The following is a 16791-nucleotide window of genomic DNA, read 5'->3' as shown; positions in this document are numbered from 1 at the left end:
CGATGCAAGTGGGAAGCATTATTGCCAAGACACACATACAAAGAATCGTGATTTGCACACAGTTTGAATCACAACAACTAAAGCGGCTTCAGAATAGCAATTACAAGACAACCTCCATCATCAACAATGGCTTCAATCAAACAAAGACCCATCAGTGTGATAAAAGCAACTTTTGTCTAGAATATCTGAAAAGAATTCATATTTTGATATGTCGTTTTTTTACAGTTGACCACCATTAACCACAACAAACCAAGCTAGCTATCAAAAGAAAACCCAGATACGGATAGCCTTTAGTATCTCTTCTCAATCACTGGATCTGTGCTTTGGGTCATGTTCTAAATATATAACTTATTATGAATGACCATTAATATTCCAGAGCTGTTTCTAAGGTCGTTTTCCCCACATATAAAATACCCCTGGACTGTTGCTGCATTATTAACATTCCTACCATTAACACTATCCTAGTGGGCAGGGATACTATTCCACACAGTCATATCTCCTTTGTCTAACACAATGCTTTTTCACTGCTAGCTATTGACTCTATTAATGTGATTCTTCCCTGAAGGGCATTGTAATGCTAACATGTGGGAAGTGATTCAGCCACTGGGCTATTTATAAACCCGCTTTTCCTTTTGAAAATCAACCCTGCAGTGTATGGTTTTAAAGGGCCACGGCATGTGTGGCAGGACAAGTCAATAAAGTCGGATTTTGTTGCACACCACTCCAAATTTTACTTTTACTTCAGAACAAATCACAAAATGGAATGAATGTTCTCAAATATCTTGTGAACAAATTCTGTTCACCCTCATGTCGTTCCGAACCTACATTACAAACTTCTTTCTTTCTACTTTTGATTATAAAAGAAGATATGTTGAGGAATATTTGAACTGTTTTATGGGTCAATGGGATCCAAATCAACATCGGACCCAATTAACCTTAACTTTATTGAGAAAAAAAAAAGTTTTGTTTGTGTCTTTAAAGTTTAATGCCATGCCAGGTACCACAGCTATATTTATGGTGAGAAAAAAGTTAAAGACATAAAAAGTAAGTAAATAAACAAATAAACAATGTACACAAACTTTTTTTATTTCCTTTTGTGTTCCACAAAAGATAGAAAGTCATATAGGTTTGGAATGACATTAGGGTTAGTAAATAATGATCTCCTTATTAAAGGTCCCATTCTATGTGATCCCATGTTTCAAACTTTAGTTAGTGTGTAATGTTGTTGTTAGAGTATAAATAATATCTGTAAAATTATAAAGCTCAAAGTTCAATGCCAAGCGAGATATTTTATTTAACAGAAGTTGACTACAAAAAACGGCTGGATTGGACTACACCCCTCTACATCCTGCTTTAATGATGTCACTAGAACCGTAACCTCCGCCCACAGGAACACAGGCGTATTGATGGCGAAATGTCAACAGACGTGGTTGATGTTTATCTATAATCGGATACCGCAAAAGTTTAATTCGAAGTTGTTAGTTTGCTCTGTCCATTTCACCACGGACTGTTTTTCTAACCTGGAATAATATCAAGCAGACTTCTCTCAGCGTTTCATACTGACGAAGGGGACTATTTCAACTATATTCCAGCAAGCGGTAAGTAGTGATTTAATATGGAAGTAGCGATCACTCTTCACATCGTTCGTTTCTCTTAGTAGGATGAAAATAATCTTACTTAAACTGTGATTAATATACAGAAAGTGATCAAAGAACAATCCCTTTCCAATCGCCCAAGCTATCAATCACACAGCGCGAGTTTATCTGGACACTTGCCAAAACTCGTTATGAAATCAATGACGCTGTTACACTGCACAACGAAGCTCTTACTGTATTTATCATGTTTGCATTGGTGAAATCATTAGTGAGAGTGCAGAAACTGCGTTGCAATGATAAGATCTTTCACGCGATCAACAGACTGTCATCTGCTCAGTGCTCATCACTGCAACCTTTTATGTGATTGAAATAGATCTAAATACTTAAAAAACTTCTCACGATTCGTTAATCCAGATAGCTGTAATAGTAAAAACGTATAATAGCTGTAATAGTAAAAGTTTTCCAGATAGTTCCACATTTAATGCCAGATATTTCATATGCAAGCATGTCAGCCAATCACAGCAGAGGGCGTTTACACTGAAGTCTCACAGCAGACACGCCCCTTCAAACAGAGTGTTCAAACCAGGGAATGAAATCAGGCTAGGAAATATGCCTTTTATTTCTAAATTATAACAATTTTTGATCTAAAAAACATACTAACATTATAAGGGCACCCCTGGAAACATTATTAAATAATAAAAATAATCCATGGAATGGGACCTTTAATATATGGAATTTAATTGCTTCATATTTTCAATGCAAAAACCAAGGTTATTATAGTTGAAAATAAATAAATAAATAAAACCATGCAAAAACATTATAAAAAAAAAAAACGTTTTTGTTAAAAAACTAAATGTAAAAAAACAATAAAACTGACAAAAACACAACAAAATTAATAAAAATAACAAAACTGGATATTAAAATGGAAAATATAAAAACGAATTCAAACTTTTAATAAAAACCGTAAGTGTCTCAATAATACTAAAATAACACTGGCACAAAAAAAATCGAATGCATCAGAAATGAAACGATTAACTATGGGAGGAACACGTTCAAATAATCTACACAATCAGTATGATTAGAGGCCTATAGCCGACTCACCTTCGTTCCTCTGCAGTCTTTTCTGCATCCCGACTCCTCACTCTCAGCTAGTTCCTATCCCAGCCAGAGATACGGGCTGAGTACTCTGGGTTCGGGCCACATTCTGAGCTCGGAGCCCTACCCCGGACAGCATGCCAAATACCCATCCTCTTTTACACAATCTAATTATTTGTAAGTGTGAACTTGTGAAATTGCAGCCTTTTATTTAAGAGTGTGTGCTAGAGTAGAACAAATGCCTTTGCACACTGCGGCTCACCTAAACGTCTATTCTTATCTCAACCTCCAAGGGCATGTTCTGTGTTTAAAGACATTGCATCATACTCACTTTTTCGGCCTGTAGTCCGGAATGTTCCTGTCCAAGGAGATGCGGTCACTCAGTTGAGCATTGTAGCCGTACTCCTCGTACCTCCCTTCAGTCTCTCGGCTGTCCTCCCCCAGCGTAGCAGCTGCACCACCCTGTCCTAGACCTCCAGGACCCTCCACCAGTCCCATGGGTTTGGCTAGACCTGCAAAGCAGAAAAGATGTTTGACTTCAGTTGACATGACAAAGGTCAACATATCCCGTTAGTATTGTAAAGCAAAACTGGGTTCATTACTGTGGGAGTATCCACCAGTGACATGCAAATCATAACTGCTGAACAAGAGAATGGGCGATAATTGGATGTTGGACACCAAGACACCACCTTCGCCTTATGTCACCTCTTTCATACAGATCTCCCGGGGGGAAAAGGTGGAAAGCAAGTGAACTGTGTTTAAAGGGTTGTCAGTGCAGAGTAAGACTTCTTTGCCTTTGGAAATTCAGGTCTAATTTATCCTCTCGCTCTATGCTAATTAGAATGGGATTGATGCAAGGGTTGTTTCCGGCACAGGGCACATCAAATACTGCGTAGTTTGACACCCAAAGAATGTGACAAAGAAGAATTGTACAGATACCAGATAGTGAATGCCAGATGGTTGTTCCTTATCAGAATCATTGGTCAGAATAATTGGCGTTATTCAAAAGTCTAGATTTAAACCTTTGCCGTGCTCTTTAAAAGGGATGAAATGTGTAACATCCATTAATGATGCCGTTTCAATTTGACATTTAAAAGAGCAAAATTATATGTTTCACTAAATTATTAACAGCTACATAAAAATTCTATCAAGATTCAGAAATAAGTGTATGATCCAAGGATGTTCGGTTTAAAGCCTTGAATTACAAAGTGTTTCTAAACTGGGACTACATTGAAAGAGGGAAATATCTTGTAGCTGACTATATTTTACTTGTTTGTTTTTTTTTCATAAACTGTGCCATTGAATTTCAGAATATCAATCTGATTACTTTTTTTATTTTTTTATTATTAATAATTAAAATGTGGCATGTTCTAAGCTGCTGCACAATATCAGTCAAAGTATTTATATAACCTTACATTTTATATCAATGTTTCTACGTAGCTTGGCAAACATACTACAATAAGCTAATAAACTAGGAGTTTATTTCCCAATGTTATTGATACACATTCACATATTAAACATATGTGTCTTTTATCATATTGCTGTGGTTCTTGTTTTCTGAAAGCAATAAGCAATTAGTGTATACTAAGTGACAGTGCGTATATAACACATAAATACATAAATGAACAATCCCAAGTAGGAAACCAGGGGCAGTGTTGTCATAATTATTTAAAACAAAAATTATTTAAAATGTTTTAGTTGATTGAAATAAACATTACATAAAAATTTAAAGATTAGATTAGATTATAAATGCCTTGGCAACTTACTGATATAAAATAAGTTTAAGTATTATATTCATGAAAACTAAAAAGCTTTAAGAAGCACATAAAAATGCCTAATACAAAGTAAATTAAAAATGAAAAATAAAATATAAAAATAAAAGCTTGTTCAAATCTTTAATACATACTACACTCACCTAAAGGATTATTAGGAACACCATTCTAATACTGTGTTTGACCCCCTTTCGCCTTCAGAACTGCCTTAATTCTACGTGGCATTGATTCAACAAGGTGCTGAAAGCATTCTTTAGAAATGTTGGCCCATATTGATAGGATAGCATCTTGCAGTTGATGGAGATTTGTGGGATGCACAACACATCCAGGGCACGAAGCTCCCGTTCCACCACATCCCAAAGATGCTCTATTGGGTTGAGATCTGGTGACTGTGGGGGCCATTTTAGTACAGTGAACTCATTGTCATGTTCAAGAAACCAATTTGAAATGATTCGAGCTTTTTGACATGGTGCATTATCCTGCTGGAAGTACCCATCAGAGGATGGGTACATGGTGGTCATAAAGGGATGGACATGGTCAGAAACAATGCTCAGGTAGGCCGTGGCATTTAAACGATGCCCAATTGGTACTAAGGGGCCTAAAGTGTGCCAAGAAAACATCCCCCACACCATTACACCACCACCACCAGCCTGCACAGTGGTAACAAGGCATGATGGATCCATGTTCTCATTCTGTTTACACCAAATTCTGACTCTACCATCTGAATGTCTCAACAGAAATCGAGACTCATCAGACCAGGCAACATTTTTCCAGTCTTCAACTGTCCAATTTTGGTGAGCTCGTGCAAATTGTAGCCTCTTTTTCCTATTTGTAGTGGAGATGAGTGGTACCCGGTGGGGGGTCTTCTGCTGTTGTAGCCCATCCGCCTCAAGGTTGTGCGTGTTGTGGCTTCACAAATGCTTTGCTGCATACCTCGGTTGTAACGAGTGGTTATTTCAGTCAAAGTTGCTCTTCTATCAGCTTGAATCAGTCGGCCCATTCTCCTCTGACCTCTAGCATCATTTTCGCCCACAGGACTGCCGCATACTGGATGTTTTTCCCTTTTCACACCATTCTTTGTAAACCCTAGAAATGGTTGTGCGTGAAAATCCCAGTAACTGAGCAGATTGTGAAATACTCAGACCGGCCCGTCTGGCACCAACAACCATGCCACGCTCAAAATTGCTTAAATCACCTTTCTTTCCCATTCTGACATTCAGTTTGGAGTTCAGGAGATTGTCTTGACCAGGACCACACCCCTAAATGCATTGAAGCAACTGCCATGTGATTGGTTGATTAGATAATTGCATTAATGAGAAATTGAACAGGTGTTCCTAATAATCCTTTAGGTGAGTGTATAAATAGTAGTAAAATAACACTGACGGGAAGCACTTAAAATCAGCATACGTAAGGACAACCCTTAACTGTGGAAAAATATGTCAGCTCATTATGACTCTGAGGGCCCTATTTTAACGATCTGAAACGCAAGTGTCAAAGCGCAAAGCGCAAGTAACTTTGTGGGCGGGTCTTGGCGCTGTTGCTATTTTCCCGGCGGGATAAATGACTCTTGCGCCGGGCGCAAATCTAAAAGGGGTTGGTCTGAAGTAGCTTCATTATTCATAGGTGTGGTTTGGGCGTAACGTGAAATAAACCAATCAGAGCATCATCTCACATTCCCTTTAAGAGCAGACGCACTTTTTCCTTGGCGTATTGCTATTATAACGGCGGATTTGCCAGGCGCGCGCCAGGAACGGTTCACAGCCGAGGAGAGCAACGCTCTCTTCACGGCCGTAAAAGAGAGAGAAGTGACATTGGGGATGGGAGAAACACACCCAAATTAGCTTCGGCTAAACAGGCATATAATAATGTGGGTAAATGTGTAAGCTAGATGTATGCTTTTATAATAAATTATTATATTTATAATAAATTATCTATCTATCTATCTATCTATCTATCTATCTATCTATCTATCTATCTATCTATCTATCTATCTATCTATCTATCGTTTGTAATAATATGATTTGCAAAAATGAAAACTGCTGCTTCTGTGTAGATTAGAGAATCACAGTGTATGAGCGTTTGTGCACTCTATACATTATGGTCAAGCATGCGCCCTTAAAATAGCATAATGAACAACGCGCAAAGCGCCACTGACTTTAGACTAGGTTTTTTCTGGCCAGTGGCGCAATTGTTTTATGGAACAGTAAAATAGCACCAGGGAACGTTTGCGCCAAAACACGCCTCCTTTTTTGCGCTGAACCGCCCAGAGAGCGCAAGTTCATTCCCTAGTTTAGCGACGTGCTTCTGTGGAGGGAAAAGCGCGCTTTGCGCGGGTGCAAAATAGGAATGAAACATGCGTCGGTGTACAAAGTCAATTGCGCTGGGTGCAAGATAGGGCCCTGAATGTTTATGTTTCTCAAGACCACACATTTGAAACCTTGTCTACCAGGTAAAAAGCTTCCCTGATCATAAGCTTTTCCTTTAACAAACATGAAATTTAAGAAATTCTGAGTGATTTTTGAGAAGGGATGGTTTGGCTCTGGGGGTCACCATGCTTGGCAACAGACCGTACAGATTGTGTTTTAGAATCCAAACCAGGCTGTTCCACAACAAATACCAGTTGGTGCAGCATTAAACCCTATTCCAACCTGAACCCAATAAAGCAACCACAAATGGCTGGATCCCAGCTGATCTACATAAAATATTCCAGGTCTGTCTCTCTTCCTGGCAGTTGTGACCTCCCAGAGTGTTGACTTGACTTGGAGTCTGAGTTCTTGCATCATAGGTGTTCTGGCAAGCTCGAGCTGAAATTGTAATGTCTCTCTGAAACCGTCTGAGGGTTTGTGTCTCTTTCACTGTCATTGTTATTTCCATTGTCTCGAAGGCTGCCTCTGTTGGCTGTTTTGAGAGAATTCTATTACATAGCGGCCTGGCATTTTGACACTAATCCCTGAGAGCCAGCTGTCTATGGCAGAGAGAAACTGCATATCACAGTGACTTAATGCAGTGGTCTGCTAATACAATGCAAAATGTTGAGGTGAAACATAATATCATAATTTTTCAAACTGCATATATGTTATAGACCAACAAAGCAACACAATGCCATTGCTTACATATCTCTCTACTGAAAAACCAAAAGACAGTTAAAAAAAGTCTAAGCTGGTTTGCTGGTTAAAAAGATATTGGTCACTTGTCAAGTGCTGGACAACCAACTAAACAAACTGAAAACCAATTTGGCCAGGCTTTGAGACCATCTAGACCAGGGTTTCTCAAATCCTGTCCTAGAGGGCTACTGAGTTTATCTCAACCCTAATTAAACACAACTGAACCAGCCAATCAAGGTCTTCAGAGTTACTAGAAAATTGCAGATAGGGGAGTTTGATCAGGGTCTAGACAATAAGAAAACCCCTTTAGCCAGGATGGGAGACCATCTAGATCAGGGGTGTCCAAACCTGCTCCTGGTGTTTTGCAGAGTTTAGCTCCAACAAATCACACTTGAAACAGCTAATCAAGGTCTTCAGACTCACTAGAAACTTCCAGGCAAGTGTGTTAGTGCTGGTTGGTGCTAAACTCTGCAGGACAGTGGCCCTCCAGCAGCAGGATCAGATAACCCTGATCTAGACCATCTTAAACCATCTAAGACTAACAAATAAAAATATACATTGCAGGATCACCTCTTTTCTCACAGTATCTGAAATGGCTTGATCAAGGATCCGGTCTCTCTAAACCCCTCCTTTCCGAGAGCCTACTCTGCTCTGATTGGTCAGATGGCCCAGTCTGTTGTCATTGGTCTACCACTTACAGCACATGCCAGAAACTAAACGACCATTACTATATCTGAAATTCAGCTCCAGAGGCTTCCTCAGCACTTGTAAACAGTGCTATGGACAATAATGATGGCATCAGTTTTATTGTATCAATTTGAGCCTAGTCTTCATCCTTTGAAAGTGGCAATATAGCAAACGCCTCCATGAAAGTAGACGTAGGGTATTTCAAACTCCAAACTAACTAGCTAACTGACTTTCTCCGATTATTTTCGTGGCTGCTAATACATTTGGCAAAGGAGATTGTGTTTTAGCTGCTGTTCAGCTCAGAGATGCTATTAACCGTTGTCTATGTAAATGCACGTGTGCATGCGTGTGTGCTCAGATAATAATATGCTTTGAAGGCTGTAAAGAGACAGCAGTGATTACAGTGAGCTGAAGAAATTAAGTTACAAAGACCAAAGGAAACAGGCTCTGTTTGTGGACTAGCAATTATTCTGTTTTCTTCCCTCTTAAAAAAAAAAAAATCTATAGCCCTCTTACCATTATTTCATCCTTCAAATGGAAAGGGCATGATAGAGACTGGTGATTGGTACATTTCTAGTTTACAAATCTACAAGTCTAGAAACTAATCGGCAGTTGCTTCTAAACCATTAGCACTGTTTCTGTTTCTATTTTCAGCTCTACATGAAAAGAAACGTCATAATTACACCAATTTATGAAATACAAAAAAAAAGCAACAAACCAGAAACAATAGCCACTTTCACACATACAGTATTTAAAATTAACGGTAAATTACAGAAAACAGATCATGTGTGAACAGGACCTTTTCAAATATACTGATAAATTGGTTCCGTCAATTTACCAGTAAGGGAAGTTGTAACATTATCAGTAGATTACCGGTATATGCGCTGTGTGAACGTGGAATGAAGATAACTGGTATTTTGCAGGGCATTCATAAAATTACGAAGCAGATGATGCGTTTACTCAACACTGTTTACAAATGTCTTCAAATTGGAGTGTTACCGAAACTAAAGCACTTCTCCTCGTCCGGGCGGATTTGTCAACAACTTTAGAGGTCACTTGACATCACAGAGTTTACTGGTATTTTGGAACTGATGTGTGAATGATCTGTTAATGGTATGAACAGCACATTTTAGAATTTACCGGTAAAGTCGTTCAGGCAATTTTACGGTAATTTACCAGGATTGCTATGTGAAAGGGGCTATTGTTTAACCAGGTTGCACATATTAGGACACATATAAAATGTACAGACTTCTTATATGGAAAAACTGACCAAAGCACTGTTAAACTGACAATTTATTTTGCATTTAGAAATGTAGGCTATACAAATGAATTGAATGCCTAATGTAATGAATAGTAAATAATGTTTAAAATTATTCAACATGGTTGATGGAATATTTCATTTCAAATTTGGAAAATAAAAATAAACAATGATTCTAAGGAAATTATTATAGTCTTGTTTTGAATAATAATTCCTGTGATATAATAATTCATGCACCAGATGGTAATAAAAATGGTAGATGGTAATAAAAGTTTCTATAGGAAATATCTCAGCACTGGAATTGTAATTTGTGTTCCTTTCCTTTCGGTTTCATGCATTCAATAAAACACATTTGTTTATTTTAAAAAAGGAAAGGAAAAAGGAAAAAAATTTGACTCAAAATGTCCAATTTTTTAAATTCATGATTCTCTCTCTCTCTCTCTTTTTCTCTCTCTCTCTTTCTCTCTCTCTCTCCTCTCTCCTCTCTCTCTGTAATGGACTGGACTTTCCAGACTCATTATTTTAACAGGCTGCTCGGCAGTCTGTCTTTGAGAAATGGCTTGTGAACGGATCCTGTTAGCTATTTTTTTGCAAAAAGCTTTGAATTTCATGACAGATAGCTCCAATTCCACTTTCTTTTAAGCATATTCTGTGCATGTGTTCTTAGGCAGTTCAGAATCATGAAATCATGAAATCATGAATAATAATCACTCATGATAAGTTTTACAGTCCTGACAACCAGGATACAGATCCCAGCCCAGAGGAATATTTTCCTTTTTGCTTAGAGGTTACTGTTTGATAGCTCACTAAGACTTAATTGAGTTGTCAGTTTAAGTTTCATTAAGTATCAGCCGGATCTCAGATGTCTCTTCTGAAGTTACTTAAGAGAAATAAGAATATAAATAAAGGAGACAATTGGTACTGTATACTGATATAATAACGGTACAGAAATAAAAAAAAAAGTAGAATGTGGATAGCATAGCGTAGATCGTTGATCTTAGAAGAATTTCATGAGAAATGTTGGCGCTCACACTGAAATCTCTCACTTTTGAGTGCAGACTTTGTTCTCTTGGCAAATGTGATCACAATCTGAGACACTGTTGAGATCTCTGCTGAAAGGAGTCATGAAATCTTTATCTCAGAAGAAAAATCGGAGAATTGGGAAACTTCAGAAAAGTTTATTTGACGGAACACATTGTGGAGGACGGGTAAAAAATGAAGCATGCTAGTCTTTCTGTCGGGACGCCGTAAAGCATCAAAGACGCGGCGTAGGTGGTCGTCCACTATACGAGATAAAACGATCGATTCTTGCGTCCCAATGCCCATTGTCTTTTTACGAATCACCATGGCATCCTACGTCAACAGATCATGCCAAAATGTAGGCCTATATACCAGTATGGTTTAATCCACTGTGTTTGTGGAGGTCTTCAGTCATCCATCTGTGATACTACCAGTCAAGTTTATCTCCTGCTTTCTTGTAAAGTGCTCTGGCAGCATTCAGGCCTGATGCACTTTTACTCAGAATGGCTTTAAATTATGTAACAAGATTTGAACAAAAAAAGTCTTACGGATCCTTTATGGATTCCAGGATAAGAGATACTCCTTTTTTAGGTAATTTGGGAGCTGAATGAATACATGAATTCATGTCAAACCTGATGCTATAGTGCAGCATAAATATTCATGAGGAAAATGTGGTTAAGGAGACATGAAAGGTAGGATTGGACAGTCCCCTTAGAGTCCCCTGTGAATGCATCAGACAGTAAAATGTGCTAGGTCATAAAGCATCGATGGTGGTGAAATACTTACTCAAAAGGCTGATTTATACCCAGAAATTATAAAGTGATACAAGGTCATATAATTTTATGAAACAAATTATAAAAACGTTTGTAAAAAAACAACATTTAAATCCTATCTGTAATCTCAATTAACATGTATACTGGGAGCAGGAAGTTAGTTTATTGATATTCTAATTTCTTCCACTGGATTTCATTCTAACTCTAAATGACTAGAGCCAGGGAAATTACATTATCCATAGTACCAGCACTCTGTATCAGAACAATGTCGGGGCGGTCATACTTTTTATAGATGCATGGCATACGTAACACCTACACCACAGCCTCAACCCTATAGGGGGCTCCCACGCGGTGTGATAAGCATACAGTATATAATGGTTAAGCTTGCCATTTAACACTACACAGAAGCTGCATCTAAGTGCCAAGTGAGTTTTACTGTGAAGCGGGATATCCCGATTAAGTTTTTGTGCCCCCGATTCGATCAGAGTCATTGAATATTGAGTAACTGTTTTCAACATTGATGATAATAGAAAGACATGTTTCTTGAGCACCAAATCAGCACATTTGAATTTCTGAAGGAGCAAGTGACTCTGAAGACTAGAGTATATGATGCTGAAAATTCAGCTTTGCCATCACTGGAATAAATGATATTTTAAAGGAGTAGCTCACTTAATAATTTACTCACCCCCATGGCATCCAAGACATGCATGTCTTTCTTTCTTCAGTCGAAAAGAAATTAAGGTTTTTGAGGAAAACATTCCAAAATCAACAGGAACCAACGGGTTGAAGGTCCAAATTGCAGTTTCAATGCAGCTTCAAAGGCTCTACACGATCCCAGCCGAGGAATAAGGGTCTTATCTAGCCAAACGATGTCATTTTCTATAAAAAATACATATACTTTTTAACCACAAATGCTCATCTTGCACGTCCAGGACTTCATGCATTACGTAATCACGTTGGAAAGGTCAGGCGGTAACCGGACGTAGGCGGAAATTGTAGGGTGGGCAGAAAAAATCATTTTCTCCTTCAACTTTAAATTCATTGTTTTTACCTTTTATTTATTTTATTTATTTGTAAAGAGCCTTTGGACGTTCGCTTTGTAAACACTAGATTGGTACTTTCGCCTACGTCACACGTGACCTTTCAATGTGATTATGGAATGTGTGCCGCATCACAGCTAGTGCAAGACGAGCAGGTTAAAAAGTATATAAATGTTGTTGTTTGTTTTTTTTAAATGACTGGTCATTTGGCTAGATAAGAGCCTTATTCCTCGGCTGGTATCGTTTAGAGCCCTTTGAAGCTGCATTTAAAACCGTTGGTTTCCGTTAAAGTCCACTATACGGAGAAAAATCTTGGAATGTTTTCCTCAAAAACCTTTTTTTCTTTTCTTTTGGATGACGTGAGGGTGAGTAAATTATCAGGAATTTTTTATTCTGAAGTGAACTAAAGTTTTTTTTCTTTACATTGTAATAATATTTCACAATATTACTATTTTTACTGTATTTTTGATGAAATAGATGTAGCCTTGGTGAGCATAGACTTCTTCTAAATAATAATAATAATCATATTTCGCAACGACCTAAACTTTTGAATGGTATTGTAGCTTTCTCTGTTTATATCACTTCCCAGTTAGAAATCGGTTCAGTCTAACGCATCTGTGTTTGCGAAGGTAAACCGAACTACAGCTGTAGAAATTAAGCACACTTTAGCGGTAATGCTCACGGTAGATCTGCTGCCTAATCAAGGGGCTAATTGCACATTCTCATAGCTCTGCATTTTTATAGCAGTCAGATAAAGGGTCTTTTCACAATAACCCAGCATTTCTAAACAACTCTTCCCAACTGTCTATCCCTGAATGGCTCTCTTTGCATCCTGCATTCCTCAAGGTCAGATTTAGTTGAGTAAAGCGATCCTACAGAAGAATGATGAACATCACAATATGACTTAAGTTCTCTGTTATCACAAACATATCACATATACAAACTGGCCATGAACATCTGTAAATGCACAGTAATAGAGCAACTATATAAGAATCTCTATGCAATTGGATATATACTTAATTAAACTGCTTGTATACCACAAACATGTACAGTATACTTTTAAACTAATTAGAGTACTGTGACAAAAATCGTCCATTTATGTCAAAATGTGGTCCATTCAGTCAGGTCACACCTTAATTGGTCACAACTACATGCAATACAATGCATGATGATCCCTGGCTGTCAAGTTCAGTTGCAATTTTGCCACCCACCGATGCCCTTTCAATAAAAACAGGTGCATGATCATGCGGTGTACTATGATTCTCATTTAATGAACGTTGGGGGTTGTAAATGATGATTCATCTGTCCATCTCAAACCAGAAGCACTGTCAATGATCATGTTTTATATGATCTCAGGGAAATTATTCATCAAAGTAATGCTCATACAAACATTTACTGCATATTTGCGAAGATGTTTCAAGGGATGAGGGTGCCATCAACAGCCAGACAATTACTGCTTTCTTGTAAAACTCGCTGAGTCCTAGAAATCCAATCGGACCTTGGCGTAATCCTCTGGGTCTCATTGTCAAGACAATAAACAACAGAAAAATTGACAATTACTTCAAATCAACATTGGAAGCAAATACGGCAACAGAAATGTAAAAACATCAAGGGAAAACCAATTCCTGTCTCAATATCACATACAGTCGGCACGTTTTATGCGCATCAGATAAATATGTGTCAAAATAAAATGTATAACGGCCCCAACATCAAGAAGATTTGTGACAGACTGGTGAATTCTACAGAGTGGAAAAGCCTCCGGGAGAAATATGTGGTGGCACTTGTGCAGAATGAAAGCCCTTTCAATCAGTAGGGTACATTAGAGGGCTTTTTTTTTTTTTTTTAAAGCAGTGCCTCTTGGCTTTCCTCCAAATGCAAGATGGATAATTCTAACTGACAGAGTGACCCCCTTTATACACAAATGGTGGCGGTCTAACGGAATAAAAATCAGATCAAATAGATGCACTAAAGAAAAGCAAAAAGAGAGTGATAGGTCTTTTAACAGACATTTAGAAGGATAGCACATCACGTGAACTATGACCTTCAGATGTTTTCTGGAAGAAAATGTTCTATGGTCTAAGAACATAAATGAGGAAATGGGCTGCAATATTCTAAGAAAAGAACTCAGAAGAGAGAGGACAAGTGTGGTTATGGCAAGAACAGATTCAAGTGCATGGGAAGCAAGATCGTAGAAGGACAATTTCTTTTTGCAGGCTTAGACAGAATCTGCAGACTTTTTTTCTGCACTGTTTTTGGGGTACAATCTGTGGGATTATGTGGAATGGATTTAAAAATGGTAAAATATACTACAGAAATATGAAAGTTCTTCATTCTTATTGGTAGCTGAAAGCATAATCATGCAACCAAATATACATGAACACAGAGAGGAAATAATTTGTTGAATTTTATGAATGACGCAGCGTCTAATTCAGTGGAATTCTGCAGATTTTATATGGACATATATCTGTGAATACTGCAATTTTTCCTCAACCATGATTGGGAAATTTTGAATACTTGTAATATTTATTTCAATTCTGATTTATTGCTTCAATTTCTTGAAATGCTTTTTGCTGTCAAAATAAATACATAAATAAACAGTCTAAAAATGATCCTCTTCTCACATAATGTGTACAACTTCAAGTCCAAGAGAGTTGCTGTTATAATGTAACAGAGAAGCAAGAATACTTTCAGAACAACATCTCTGAAACCCCTCAACATGCCTGGAGTTAGAGACACAGAACAAAATACTGTTACAATCAGGTAATGAGCCCTTACACTGTCCTTTATCTAATTTCCCATAGCACTTTATATTTCGTCAATAACATTAAAAAAAAAAAAAAATTAGGAAATCATAAAATGCTTAATATATCGTTACATTTAACCCGTTAGGAGTGTGCTAACACTTTGATTGATGTATATTGATAGGTTATGTGCACTTTATCCTGTCTTGATCTTCCTGACATGTTTATTGCATCATAAACATGTCTAAATTAATTGTCATGTGATAAAAAGTCTCATTTAAAGTATTCAATCACAGTAAATTTCACAATAAAATCCAAAGTGTGAATCTAGATTAAATATCTTAATGTCCATAAAACACTGATTTATTATGCATTATATAATTCATGTGAATGACTTATTAATGAAAGTCAAAGATGATTAAAGCTAACATACCATTTAACTGATTATACACCACATCTTCTAGTCGCTCGAGCCGTTTGAGAATGGACTGTCTGTCCAAGGAGTTCGTAACTTTGGCATTCCTGCCTCGCAGTCTCTGATCCGACAGCCTCCCGATCTGCACGAGCTCTTCGGATCGGTCCTGGATCCTGCAGTAGACCGAGAACAAGATGATCCCGACGAACACCAGAATGTTGACCGTCAGCAGAGTTTTGATCTTGCGTGCCACAGCCATTAAAGCCCGAGAGCGACACTGTCAGACCCCTAATATTGATCCATATGATCCGCTGTGGTGGGAGCTGTCCGTTCAGCACCACACACAACCCGCGCGCGCCGCAGTTTCACAAGCTTAACAGCTGGTCAACGCGCGTAGGCTATATGATGATGCAAGTATATATGATATATAAGTAAAACACGTAATAGAGCTTGCGATCAAATCCCACCGCCTCGGGGTCTTGTGCTGACCCCCATTACAAACGTTTAGAAATGTGTCAGAGCAGCCTACGGAGATTATGCTCAGATTAAAAGCATGCGTTTAATCACGCTGTCCACTCATGAGTCGAAATGCACGAGATGTGCACGGTTCAGATGGCTCATTTTAAATGTCAGTGCATGTCAAACAACGATCCTCCGTGTGCAGCATCCTTCACTCGACTCCGTCTGTTAAAGCAAAGATGCATCGCGCTCGGGCATCGAAATAAGACGAGCGATTTCAATGACCGGGCAGTTGAAATCCACAATCCTTATGCAACGAACGCAGGTGGAAGTAAAAAAAAAAAGACGCTGTCAAGCGATGGTTTGCATGGCAGCGTTCTTCTCTCGCGCTCCCCGCATGCTCCCTCCCTCACATCCCGCTTTTCACGCGCTGCTCAGCGCTCTGGTGACGTCGGCAAACTCATAAATATTCAACACTGTGTGAGGGGATGAAAGGCTGGAATATGATAGATGATGAGGATGGCTGTTGGATTACATTCTAATGTTTTCACGGAGATTGGCCAATTAAATTACAAAGAGTTTGTATAAGAATAATGATTTCAATGTTACGCCCAAGTGCAAATGTGGCATTTCCAAGGAATAATGCAATCAGTGGGTCGTTAACGAATGAAAATGTTCTGCGAGACAAGTTTACTTGTCTTCCTTTATTTTGAGTCCTTTATATATTCTCTTTGTGTCTCTTGCCAGTTCGTTCTTTCAACCTGTGCTTTTGTTTTCTTGCTTTCACAGGGCACTCTTGAGCTTCTAAAGCCTACATCTATCAAATGTTTTG

The 16791-nt window shown here is 38.2% G+C and overlaps 1 protein-coding gene across 1 annotated transcript in view; it reads right to left on the bottom strand.

The window, feature by feature from the left end:
* The window catches only part of galnt9 (polypeptide N-acetylgalactosaminyltransferase 9), a 90284-nt gene extending 73886 nt beyond the window's left edge, over positions 1 to 16398 (bottom strand). The window contains exons 1-2 of the mRNA XM_084413330.1: positions 15519 to 16398; positions 3022 to 3202 (exon numbers count right to left, since the gene is read on the bottom strand). Of these exons, the coding sequence (XP_084269456.1) occupies positions 3022 to 3202; positions 15519 to 15759 (422 nt within the window). The 5' untranslated portion in view covers positions 15760 to 16398. The remainder of the gene's footprint in view (positions 1 to 3021; positions 3203 to 15518) is intronic.
* Positions 16399 to 16791: the final 393 nt, after the last annotated feature.

This window comes from Rutilus rutilus, assembly GCF_951802725.1.
Source record: "Rutilus rutilus genome assembly, chromosome: 7".
Lineage (NCBI taxonomy): Eukaryota > Metazoa > Chordata > Actinopteri > Cypriniformes > Leuciscidae > Rutilus > Rutilus rutilus.
The sequence above is the reverse complement of the archived record's forward strand: the minus strand, read 5'-3'. Positions and strand labels throughout refer to the sequence as shown.